Source organism: Macaca nemestrina, chromosome 7 (genome assembly GCF_043159975.1).
Source record: "Macaca nemestrina isolate mMacNem1 chromosome 7, mMacNem.hap1, whole genome shotgun sequence".
Classification (NCBI taxonomy): domain Eukaryota; kingdom Metazoa; phylum Chordata; class Mammalia; order Primates; family Cercopithecidae; genus Macaca; species Macaca nemestrina.
In genome coordinates this window covers 18,703,957-18,717,187 of record NC_092131.1, presented here as the reverse complement: position 1 = coordinate 18,717,187, position 13,231 = coordinate 18,703,957, and the positions used below count along the sequence as shown (strand labels likewise).

The 13,231-nt window shown below is 44.0% G+C and overlaps 1 protein-coding gene across 10 annotated transcripts in view; it reads right to left on the bottom strand.

The window, feature by feature from the left end:
* Positions 1-367: 367 nt before the first annotated feature.
* LOC105467570 (forkhead box N3) overlaps positions 368-13,231 on the bottom strand; it is a 467,055-nt gene continuing 454,191 nt past the window's right edge. For 5 of the 10 annotated variants that reach the window (XM_011717274.3, XM_011717280.3, XM_011717282.3 and 2 more), the window contains one exon: positions 5,513-7,186. In XM_011717274.3, coding sequence (XP_011715576.1) covers positions 6,622-7,186 — 565 coding nt within the window. In that variant the 3' untranslated portion in view covers positions 5,513-6,621. Of the gene's footprint in view, positions 7,187-13,231 lie in introns of all 10 variants that reach the window. The other 5 variants (XM_011717279.3, XM_011717281.3, XM_011717283.3 and 2 more) reach the window with 2 other exon arrangements.

Here is a 13,231-nt window from a genome sequence, read left to right as displayed (position 1 = left end):
AGTCCTAAAGTACAATTTCAGTTTATTGTTTTGACAACTTCCGAACAAAAGGGAAGCTCCGTCTAAACCACAAGTCTTAAGACTCACGATGGGAGGCTGGCCATCCACCAGCTGTCTACACCAGAGCTGGAATTCTCTTGAGATCCTGGGTAAGCCCAGCTTCCGAAAGCGCATTTGTGTTTGCAGAGCAGTGTGTGATTTCCACCCAAATCTACGCATGTGTGAGGATGGGCACAATAAATGCAGCTGAGAACCCTGAAACCAGACAGTAAAAACTGCACATGCACCTGACTGCAGGTAAGAAACAGAAATGATGTTGCGGCCCAGCATCTGCACAGGGAGACGCGGCACACATAACACTACGTGGTGTTTTTCTTCAATTGATGCAACTCAGTAATTTTTATTGCAACTGGAAGACAATACATCACAGAAACTTTATGGTAGGTCTGGGGAAAAGTGTTATTTACAATAAATGATGAAATAGTTTGTCTTTGGCAATATGATTACATATGAAGAATGCAAAATGCAGGTATGGATGCCTTCCAAGCAACACCATCAAGTCCCTAGAGTTCGGCTGATCGCGCCTGCCTCCACATTGTTTCCTTAGGTTCACACGAACATAACAGAACATCACGTTCTTTCTCCTTTATGGTTCTCCCTTTCTATTCATGATATTGGCAGTTTCATACAGAAAATACAGAAAAAAAAATTGGCTTTTGAAAAATTATTACTCTTGTAAATTAATTTGGCCGTGTACGTCTATTGGCCAGCCAAGGTCAGACGACCCTAAGCATCAATAGTAAACCTCTTGGTCTTCTGATTGCTTTATCACTTTTTTTTTTTTTCTGTAAAACAAAACAAAACTCAGAAATGTTACAGAATCAGAGTATTAAAAAATGTACAAGTGTATATGCTTCCCAGACACACATGGATACATTTTTCCTCCACATTTTCACCATGGCAGTATTAAGTAGTGAGTGTGAATGACACAGCATGAAACTGGTTACTGAATCAGCTATGAGCTCAGATGGCCTCAACATACATACTCAAGAAATGTTGCATGTTTAAATAACTGAGAGTGTGCTAAATCTCATCTAAAAAAAAGGAGGAGAGGGGCTGGGGAACTCAGGCCACAGTCATGAAAGGATGAATACAATTTCTAGGTTTAATAGGTTCACCATATCGAAGTCTTTGAGAATCCAATATGGAATATCAATTATTTTGCAAAAGGTAGAGAAGGCAGTTCTCAACTTTTGCAAATGAAATACAGTGGAAAAACACTGTTGTATGTATTCCAAATAAATAGTCTTGATTTCAATGCTAACAAAACAACAGGAAGGGTACTCGTGAGCATCTCACGGTTAAGTCAGAAATGATGGTTCCCACAGGTCTGATTTCAGAAGTACAACAGCAAGATGCAGCACCATAGACACATCGGTTTCGGCTGTTAAAAGATGGATCGTTTTAAAAAACTGTGTTTTCCTTCCTTAATTTTTGGTCAGTGAAGCTAGCACTTGTTTGCTGAACTGTGGAAGAACTGCAAGGTCACACACATTATTCATGATAAAGCAGCCGAGCTGACGAGTCTGTGCTTAATTCAAGAATAACCAGTAGGAGAGAGGGAAAACACAAGGAGTTAACCACCATCGCCGGTGCTCTCTCAAAGGAAGAGGGGTTAACAGATGAATTCACAAAGGTAGGCAGACCTATACAGAACACTGAATGCCATGTGTAAATCCTCATGAAACTCCAGAAACAGGAACACCACACAATGTATATACTTTGATTTACACATTCCGTTACAAAGGAAAAAGAAGACGCCATTACAACTTTGTAACTGTGTTAACCGCAATATAAACCAAGTCCAGAGTTTGGCAGGTAACTAAAAGAGGGTTATCACTTAGGTTATATAGCAAAAGTGTTGATGTATATTATATATAGTAGTATAAATAATAAAAAAGTATTATTTAAATTAGATCACAGTGCTGCATTATGTGCATAACAGTGTTTGATATAGTATTGGTGGGCTGGGACCTACGACACTAAGGACTTAACTGTCAACACTGGGAAGTCACAATCAAGAGGAAACACAGAGTTCCAATGTTTTCTTTTGGTGGCAAAAAAAAAAAAATTCTGAAGATGAAAGAAAAATACTTCTCTACAGAAACGTAAAAATCAATTGCAACATCTGGGCAGCTGTGATCCACCAGAAAGAAACGAGTCCCAACCTGAATTAAAGGGAAAGATAAATCACATGGAATTTAATCCAGTCTCATCTAGAAAAGCTTCCCATTTAGGTCACTTGTACGTAACTCCAATTCCTTCTCCAAGAGCTCTTCCAGGAGACGCGCACGGCCCCCCCCCCCCCACAGAGTGGAATGAGTGGAACTTGCGTCAGTAGCCCTTGGCCTGGGCAGTCCTGGCGTGGTGCAGGACTCTGAGCTGGGCACAGAAGGCGTCCACCTGGTTCTCACTCTACAGAATCCACTGCCTGATACTGTCCCTCGGGCAGGAGCCTCCTTCAACACAACGGCCCCTCCCAGAAGGCTCCTGGTAGTAACTGCTGTGGCCAGCAAGCACTAGACACATTGAATGCCTCTGCAAAACAAAACAAAACTCAACTCCGTTCTTGGGAAAGGCCTCTGGCACATTCCTTCTTAAAAACTCCCAAGATTGAGACCTGCCACAATCGTTCTGGCCATGGTTTTCTCCAACCACCAGTGAAATATGGGTTTGGTTCATTTTAGTTTCAGATAGATGGCTTCACCAAAGAACTCTTGAAAGAATACTGATTAGAGAGGGGCAGGGAAGTAGGAGCTTATGGTATATTGTAAGGCTGGGAAATATCTATGATGCAAACCCTTTCCACATAGTACTAGATAAAGATAAAAGACAATTATAATAGGATAAAAATAACTGTCTATGTGTGTATCATTTAAGAAAAAAAGAGTGACTGTCTCTTTTCTCTTAAATGTGTCCGAGGGCCAATAGCAAGTATTCGTAGACATCGTGGCGTTGATGTGTTCACGGTTGGTTTCCAAAGCATCTTTAAATATTGCTATAGTTCCCCGTTTCCCCCTCCCCCCTGCCCCGTGTGAGTATGTGAGATACTGGAATGACACACGAACCGCCACTTCTCCCAGCAGGAGAAATGAAAGCAAAAACACCACACCTCTTAATGGTGTTCAGGCGATCTGTCAGACTAATGGATACATATGCTAGTTTGGAAGCTAAAAGAACACCTGACGTTTGGGAAGGAATTCCAAGACTAAAGTGAATGACACTTAAGCAAAATATTCTTTCACAAATAGGCTTGTGCTTAAATTCTCTACTGCTCTTGGAGGAGGGGATAAGAGAGGGTGCCTCCTGCCCCTTGGCTTGTTAAGGACACGGACAACCTCATTCTGCAATGAATTCACTACAAACAGCCACATACACATTGATACTTCTTGTTTTTGTTCTCAACAATCAAAATGCAAAGTTAAACACAATTGAGCCATTGTTTTGGTTATGCATAATGTGTATGCCTCCAAAAACAGAAGAAAAATAGGAAGAAGTACCCTCACTAAAGGTTCCCCGACAAGTCTTCCGGCAGATCCAACGAAGGGAGACTCAGGAAAATCACACTTAGAAAGCTGCCCGATGAGGTATTTATGCAAAAAGAGTGGTTCTGGAGTTAAGAACACACTTTTATATTTCTCTATTTCTCAGAGAGATCAGAAAAGTAAATCACACACATTGCATTTTATTATTTTCTAAAAGAGGCCTCTGCCCCTTTAGAAAAATGAAAAGAGGGGAGACAGCCCACGGTGGGGGTTTTAATTGGAAGAAGTCCCTGGCCAGAAACATTCCTGAATGTTGAACCTCTGCCTTTCAGGAGAGAGGTCTGAATTTTATCATCGGGGGAGTGGGATGAAGGTGGGGCACTGAGCTGGAGGTCTTTAGGCTTGGTCAGGTGACAACACAAATCAAGGTGTCGCTCAGGCTCCATAGGTGTGGATGGCTTTTAGGGTGGCAGATGTCTGGGGAGACGGAGGGAACAGAGCACTGCAAAGATATTTTATTCCCATCTACACCCTGAACAAATATGCTAGAAGTATTCAGCTTCAGGTCATGAATTCGACCTGTTGTAGAGGTGCAGGTTTTTTCAGGTTCTCTCATCAGCAACCCACCGGAAGGTAAGTGTGGGGAATGCACCAGTTAGTTCCCACTGTCCAGGCTGATGGCGCTTCTGACACTACCTGGTCCTGGCAGATGGGCTTGGCTTTGGCCCACAGCAGTCCCTTGTTTAAAAGTTAAGGTCATCTCTGTTCCCTCCCTCTCCTCACGCATCGTATCCTGAGCCACAGTACTGGGTGTCTGTGTTTTAAAGTTTCCCTCCACTTGGATGGAAGATCATATTCTTCTAGAGATTTCTCTTTGGAACCCCCCCCCCCGCCCCCTCCAAAGAAAATTTCTTAGGCAAAGGTAACAGCAGGAGTTTCTGGGCTGCACGACACTGTCTGGTTTCTAAATTCAGCTCTCACGATCCAGGTGGTCTTAATTCCAGGTTGGTCAGTGTGCTGAAGGTAGCGATGGCCGGCCCCTGCTTCCTACCGCGACATGGCGTTGTGGCGATAGGACGTCTGGGGCTGGCCTTTCCTACCTCGGCATCGCTTCCTCCTTCACGTGAACCCCATCTCGTCCCCTCACCCAATAAGGCCCATTAGCACATTTCCCCTTCTTCTGGCTAATTTGCATAATTATTCACTGCCTTTTTCCTAGAACCAAATCATGGTAATGATTTTCTCAAGTAAGCGTCCCATAATTCTCTTGATTCTATCATACACACTCACTACTAAGTTTGCCCTCAAATTATTGCGTCATGTTAAACATGTACAGACAGAGAGAAAGGACACACTTTCAACAGAGAATCAGAGGGGGTCGGGGCTGAAGTGCACACAAGGCAGTACAGAGTTCAACCATCCAAGCCCTACCAGAGCATGAAGATATTTTTATATTGCAGAGTAAGTTCCCCAACAGTCAGAATTTGTCCCTGAAGAAGGTTAAACCTTAAACACCTGCTTCAAAAAACCAAAACAAAATAACCCGAAAAAAACAAAAACAAAAACAAAAAACAAAAACAAAAAGGAAAGAAAGGAAGCAAAGAAAAAGAAAGAAAAAAGAAGAAAACCAAAAGAACCTCTAAGCCTAAGGGCTTAAAAATCAGAGGCATAGCCTTTTCTCTATTTTCTATATTTATATGAAAATAATTCATGCTTCATGCTAAATACATTATTTACCTTACAAGAACTTTGTTACTTTTGAATAAAAAAAGTTTGTTTTTGTGATTTTTTTTTCTTTTTCTTTTTTTTCTTCAAAGGAATCCATGCATTGTGGATCAGAAATTACTGCTGGCTATACTGGCTGAATGTGGAAATCATTGATTTTTGCAAAGATAAATCCTGACATTAATTGCAAACTCCATTTTGAGGGCAGTATAGGAGTTATTTTATTTTTTGCCATGTTTTACTTTTTTTTTTTGTCCATCAGTGTGCCTTTAATCTTAAAAATACACCACAATACTAATGGCAGGTTCCGTAGCTTTCTAGTCTTTTTTTTCACTTGGATCAAATAGTTTTGATAGACAGAAAAAGATCTGTACCATTATTTCCTTTCCTTAACAGCTATTGCAATTTCCTGGACTTGGTTGCTTTTCACTTGGGCAGTTAAGAAGACACAGCTTGTTTTCCACATCAGTGTTCTCTCTCTCCTTGTGTGTGTGTATGTGTGTGTGTATGCGTAGTGTGTTGTGGTGTGTGTCTGTGTGTATGTGTGTGTGCACAGGGCCAACCTTCAGGCTTATGGCTTTTGGAACATTTTCTTAATTTAATAGAGAACAGAATTCAATGATTAGCAACATCACTAAAAATTTACCCCATTTCTTCTCCATGAGTCACTGACGCCCGATGTGCGTGAACAGTCCAACGTCCACCTCGTAAGACGTCATCGGGCTTCAGGGTTCAGAAGCATGGAGGACTGGTGGCCGGCCCTCTGTGCTTGCCGTGTGACAGTTCCAGTGGCTTTCCTGGCACCATCAGATGCCTGGTGCCACAGGCTTGGGTCTGCTCCTAGGGGGACGAGGGGTCCTCCTTCTCCTCAATTGCTTTATGTGCCTCAGTGAACCCAATGGGATGGACAACCTGACTTTTTAAACCTAAGGGTTGGGCCTGAACGATGATTACTTTGCCCACGTGCCTTCTAGGTGTCGAATGTGTGTTCCTGTGGTATTGACGTTGACATCCCTGCGGATTCAGCCACAGGTTTCTGACAAGCTGGAGGAAGCAATGGTAATTTTGGCTTTTTCGGTTTTGTCTTCAGATAATGAAAAGCTTTTGTAAAACAGCTGAGTGTCAACATGAGTTCTATGGCTTCAATCTCCTTTAAAAATAAAATTCTTAAGGGTCCAAAACAAAGAAGGGGGGCAAATTAAAACAAAATAAAAGGAAAAGAAAAGAAAGAAAACCAAACCAAAAACAAGAAAAAAGAAAAAAATCGCTGATATTGCCACAAATCATTCGAAATCTCCTGACATGCTGAAACCAAATGGCCGTAAGTTCAAAACAAATCAGTGACTTGTTTTTAATTTTTTGTGGTTTCCTTTTGCTCTTTCTGCCCCTTTGCCGTCCGATTGGTGATGTTATTCAAACAGGACCTGATCCCTGCTAAGTGCAGGAGTGACCCCGCTGCTTCTTTCATCTCCTCGTCGTCGCTCTCGGGGGGCTTTTCGGTGCGTCTCTTTTTGAGGGGCAGTGTGTCGCTGGGGACCTTCCTGGCCTTGGCGAAGTGCTGGCGCTTCTTGTGCTGGGATGCATACCCGCTGTCCCCCAGAGAATCCTTGGGCTCCTTCTGGCTGTGCTTCCTGTCATCCTCCTCCGTGTCGCTGGGGCTCTCGCGGCTCCGGAAGCTCCCCTCGCTGCCCTCGCTGCCCTCCTGGCTCCCCTTGGTGGCAAACTCATAGTGGTCGTCGGCCGAGGAGGAGGAGGACGAGGAGGAGATGGAGTCGCTGGTGGGCGAGGTGCTCCGGGCGTTGGAGGACTTGGCACTGCTGTAGTTGTGATCCTCCTTGGGGTCTCCGCTGACCACCGGGGAGCCACACGATGGCTCGCTCTCAGTCCGCATCCGGCAGCTGGTGATGCCATTCCTGCTGAGCGAGGACAGTGGGGAGGGACGGGAGACAAAAAGGGGACACAGTTAGACCTCCTCAGATGGGGGTGCCCAGCAGCCCGCCTGCCTTCAAACATCAGCCCCTCTGCGTTCAATGGAGCCACTCGCAAACTGTGGGGGCAACAGGTGGATCTGCTTTGAAGGCAGGGTCCTAAATCCTGACACCTCAGTCTCCCCTGCTTATCTCCTATAATGGCAGCTTCACTCCATTTGTGTGGCTGAGACGTCAAAACAACACTTCTGAAGTGACAGCGGCGGAGGCTCCATCTCTTACATTAAACCATAAAAATCAAGCTGTGCTTGGTTCGCGTCCCCGCCAACACCGCGGAGTCAGACACCGCCAGACGATGTTGGCTGGTACTTCAGAGAACAAAGTCTGCTCTTGTCTGAAGCTGCTACATTAGGAGGCTTTTGTCAGAAGACTAAACCAGTGTTCAGCAAAGACACCTGCCATGTGGTGACAGCTACTCACTCATGCATTCCCTCCCTCGTTCATGCAATCTACAAATATTCACTGAGCGACTAATAGAAATGCATGACCTTAGGGAGGGTTCTGGGGGAGGGACACGGGGACACGGGATTGGATCGGATATAGACACTGTCACAGCGATGCTGCAGCCTAACAGAAAGGCAAGTCAGGGTCACGTCACAGACCAGAGAGCAGTAAGCTACGATTTCCCCAACTCAACACCTGCCAGGCGCGCTGCTAAGTCTGCGCAGAGGACCATGTTTAACTCCGTAAAGTGGGTATTAGCATCCTTAGTTTCCAGTGGCTCCAAGTGAAGCCTGGAGAAGTTCAGTGATTTACTTAAAGTCACACAGCTAATCACATGCAGAGCAGGGACTGGAATCAAAGTTTGACTCTCAAACTTGAGGTCTTAGCTACATCACCAGACCGACCCTCCTTGGTGATTTCCCTATAACAAGGTCCCTGCTACCCATGCCTATCAGGCCTCTGTAGTGCTCATCACGCCTCTGATTATTTCTTTGTGTCTTCACATCTGAGCGATGTACTTAACATCCCTTGTCCTTCCTTATCGGGGAAGTGGGAATAGTAACTACACCTGCTCCCCATGGCTGTGGGGTTGAGGACACGTGTTAATGCCTGCAGGTGTCAGGACCAGGGCTTGGCCTGAGAGCAATGGCTGTGAAGCTTATTCCTGGTTAGGACCCACACTTCTTGTGTCTGGGAGGCAGCTGCCTGTCTGATAGTGCCTGGCACCCAGCCTTCAGAAGGATGAATACCTGCAGGAGAGGAAGGTCACTTGTAGCTGAAGGGGACAAAGGAAGGACACCAGGGAATGTTTTGTGGAAGACAAGGCATCTGATCTAGGACACAAGGGCTGAAGAATTTGACGGGATGAGAACTGTTTTATCGCACCATGCTGGCCCGGTTTCCTGTAAGCTCATCTACCTTGTGATCCATTTCTAAGAGTTCTGGGGTACATGACCATACTTTTCCCGCCTAGATGAGCCCAACTGTAAGTACTCTTATCCTCCCTCCATAGAGGACACTCCCCACCATCATCATGAACTGTGTGGTGATGATGTCCATGAATGTGTCCCATCAGAGAGCTAGCTCCACGAGACAGGGTGTGGTTACTGCTAGGCCCCCAGTGACTATCGCTGTGTCAGCACGGTGGGCACAACAGATAAACTGAGGAAGTGCAGCAGCAGGTGGAATCACGTGGCCGAGAGTATGAAGCTTGGGAAGTGACTGTGGGTCTCCACGACCATGACTCGCTGGGCACACCCTGAGGATATGGCACCGGTAGAAGGGCTGTGGGGTCAGGATCACCAATGAGATAACAGTAGGGACAATCTCTACCCTGGCTTTTCTCCTGTCACCCTCATGGGCCTTGAGGCTCAGGGAGACTTCAGTTGCACCCCACATAGAAAGTGAAAGGGGAAGGGAAAGAGTCCCTAATGAAAAGGGTGCAGTAGGGAGTGAGGTGAAGGAGTTGCTCTCCTTTGGCCCCAGGGCCAGTGGTATTCTGCTAAATTTAGGCTGGGGGAGAGACTTCGTACTGTTGTGCCCACCAGCAAAATGCACGAGGGTCACTATCAAAATTCAGCCTTTGCTAGATGTCCAAGAGCCTCATGATGAACCCCAACACTTACAAAGTGTGCATTTGTTCATCAAAGTCCCAGTGAGACCCAGAAGGTTCCCAGCTTGTGTCCTGTGCTCCATGATCCCAGACACACACCACCTCCCCCAAATCCTTACAGACACAGCCTGGCTTGCACGCCACACACGCCTGTGTTCATATCCCACTGCTGCTTATCGGTGACTCTGAGCAGGCTGTTTTACTTCTTGAAGCCTCAGCTTCCTCATCTACCTTGCGGGGCTGTGCGAGGATTAAATGAACTGTCCTAAGCACAGAGCAAGGCTGCTTGTGGTGCCTGATCATGTTTACTTGCCATCCAATTCCTGCGACTTCCTGCTGCTATGACTTGTTCGCTCTGAGCAGTCTTGTTTTCTCTTTCTATTCTGGATCAGGAGGCGTATGGGAACCCAGCACCAAGTCAGAGGCAATAGGCCGTTCAAGAGGAGTTCCTCCAGGGCTTGCCTGTGAACACAGCCCCTGAGCTTTGGGGTCTGGCCTCCTCCATATCCGTTTTCTGCAGACTTCCTATTTCTTGGCTGTGTCTTGGGTGCATAAAGATGGCTGGGATAAGATTACCTTGAGGTGTTACCAAATGTGAGACTTGGTAAATGTAATTAATCATACAGCTAGCTACTAACAGTTATTAAAGCGAACGAAAATGAAAGTCTCGTTGTACGGTCCTCTTGATCTTTGCCATTTCAGGGAACTACTATAAAATACAAAAATAATTCACCCACTGAACTAACATCAAACAGTTTCATAGTAAATCTAAGTATAATTGAAAGAGTAAAGTGGGCTATACTTAGCTTTTAGTAAATGCATTCGGTTCTGAATGCTTCTTTTAAAAAATAACTTGGGGCTTACAACTCACGTCACTACCACAGTGAAGCAGAACGTGATCCCTCTCTGAACACAGACGGGGAGAATCACGAGAGTGAGAAAGAAAGCAAGTGTTCCACGGTGCTGATTCCTGGTGAATCTAGGTGAAGGGTCTGTGCTATTCATTGTGCTTTTCTTTCCCTTTTTTCCTAAGTTTGAACATTTTTTAAATACAAAGTGTTGGGGAGGGGAATACACTAGAACCAAAGCAATGACGTTAAAGGTGAGCCCCACACTATCACAAGAGGAATGGTTTCGAGCCTGGGAATGTCTCTCTCTTTCTTAAATAGGGAGATTAGCAGCATTGAAGAGGGGGATCCAAATGGAAACTTTCTTCTTAAAGAGATCCCATGGATTAAAGGGAGAACAGAAAAGAGAATGATTCCACGGCCCCTGATGCTGTGTGGGGCAGAGTTCTGGTACCACCTAGAATCACACTGCATGTCAACAGAGTCCAGGACCCAAGTCCCTCTTGGAACACTGGCCGACTTAATCCATTTCACAGAAAAACAGAAGCTCAGCGAGCCTCATGGTTGATGAGTGGGGTGGCTCAGACAATCTCAAAGACGGTTCAAGCAGGAATTCAAAATATCTCCCTGTCACTCCCGAAGAAGGAAGTTTACTGTGATAAAGACAGAAAACAATACATCCACTGACAATATTTCTGGATGAAAACAGGTACACAGACATGACTTCAGGGAGTGAGAATTAAAATATAAATGTCTCTCTTTCTCATTTGATGAATATACCTTCCCTGAGATTGTAGCTTGGGATTATGTAATCCGTAAATTACACACAAAACTCAGCAGGAAGTGACAAGCTCCCTCATTTATTAATAACTTGGTGCAACGTTATTCATGATGGAGAAAGCCAGCTGCACTGACTTGGTGTCAAATGCTTCCCGCCGCGGGGATTGCCATTACAGGACAACAAATGCTTAAAAGAAACCAGCCATTCTCAACATGTTGGAAGGTGAATTTCTAACCACTTTCTTAAAAACCATTCATTAAAATGAACATGTGATCCATCCGAAATGCCTGCAATTTTTCAGTTTTAGCTGAATTTAGGTGTAATGATATAGCAATTAGCATAAATTAGCATACATCAGAGCCACCTGATTTTACTGGGCCTCTAAAAGTTTAACGCACGTGGCTCAACACAACCACGTGCTATTCATCTCAAATAAAACCTGGTACTCATTCTCTTGTCAGATAGTTGGAAAATATCAAACATAAAAAGTGAGAAATCACATTAGTTCAAACCCAGAATGCGCAGGCTTTTAACTAAAAGTCAAGGTGTAGGTTTATGACATGGCCATTTGCCATTTTTTGTTTGTTTGTTTGTTTAACCAGTTAATTAGGGGTTCCACTACAGTATAACGAGCATGTGGCGTCTCCGCCTCTTACCTGGTGCACTAGGAGTCTCTCTGGAACTAATGGCTCTAACTCTAAAGGGTATCACGTAGGGTAGTTGTCCTCCCCAGGGATTGAGGACTCTGATCTTTTGCCAAATGTGAAAAGCAGATAGAATGAATGGGACTGTAGAAGCAGGGGACTGGAGCAAGTCCAAAGCTTCTTTTGAAAACCAACTACAAGTAGACATGGAAGAGAAGAGATGACCAGAGACTTCCACCTCCAGCCAAGTGGTAGAGAGACATTTGGAAGGTTCTCTTCTGACTATAATACAAAATATCCTAGATCAAGTACAGTAACTTGTTTTAAAGGCATTGCTGAGTTCACTAGAAAATCAGGGATATTCAGAGAACCACACAAACATACACACAAATAAAACATTTAAAAATAATCTGCAACGTGAGCAATCAGGCAACTAGGCAACTAAGAAAGCCAAAGTTTCTCTATAGCAAACGTCTGCCCTTGCAGAAGAACAAGAACCCAAACTCACTCAGCGGGAGGCAGGAGGGGAGCAGCAGGAAGGTGGATGCTGGCTGCTCTCTGGTTACTGTGCACCCTCTAAGGGCGTTCAAGTGGCCTCAGGTATACTGGTCCCCTGGGCTTCCAACTGAGGTTTCAAAAGCAAATCCTTTCTGGAAGAACAGACTTTAAACCCAAGCCACAGGGAATTTCCATGGATAAGATTTCAAGAACATGGGTTCATAATAAAGAAAATAAAAACAAAAACATTAAACACAATGGGAATAAGCCACCATAAGCAAAGAGACAACAGAACAAAGAAATGATAGAATCTGAACAGCAAAGACTACAAATGTTGAAATAATTAGTTACAGAATGTAAAGTTAGTATGTTTAAAGAAATAAAGGAGGGAATTGAAAAATACTAGAAAGGAAGATCAGACTACATTACAAAGCACTAAACAGAACTTCTAGAGATAAAACATATAATCCTTGAAATTAAAAACATCAATGCAAAGTGGGGTGGCTCACACCTGTAATCTCAGCTACTCAAGATGCTGAGGAGGAAGAAGTGCTTGAGCCCAGGAGATCAAGCCTAGCCGGGACAACATAGTGAGACCCTGCATCAAAAATAAATTAATTAATCTACATTGAAGGTGGTCCTAAAAAACTCAATGTGGCTGAAGAGAAAAATTAGTGAATTGTTATATGGACCTGAAGATACTACACAAAAGGCAGCAGAAAGAGACAGAGATAGAGAATATGGAAGAAAGGTTGGATGAGACGGAACACAGAAAGAAGAACCAATAGAAATCTAACTGGAGTTCCAGTGAAAAGAAAAAATGGGGAAGATTCAATACTTGAATAGAAAATGGCTAGAATTTTCTAGTTTTGATGACAGTACCAATCTTCAGATTCAGAAAGCCAACACATCCCATGCGGGATAAAGAAAATAAAGCCCATACGTAGACACATCACAGTCAAACTTTAGAGCAGACACAAAAAAGACAAAAAGATTTTAAAGTAGTACAAAGAAAACGTATCGCCTAAAGTACTAATTAGGATAAAACAAGTGAAACAGAAGAAAGTGGAACAATATTCTCAAGAGAGAAAATAACTGTCAATCTAGAATTTTATATCCAGTAACACTATCTTCTAAGGGTAAGGG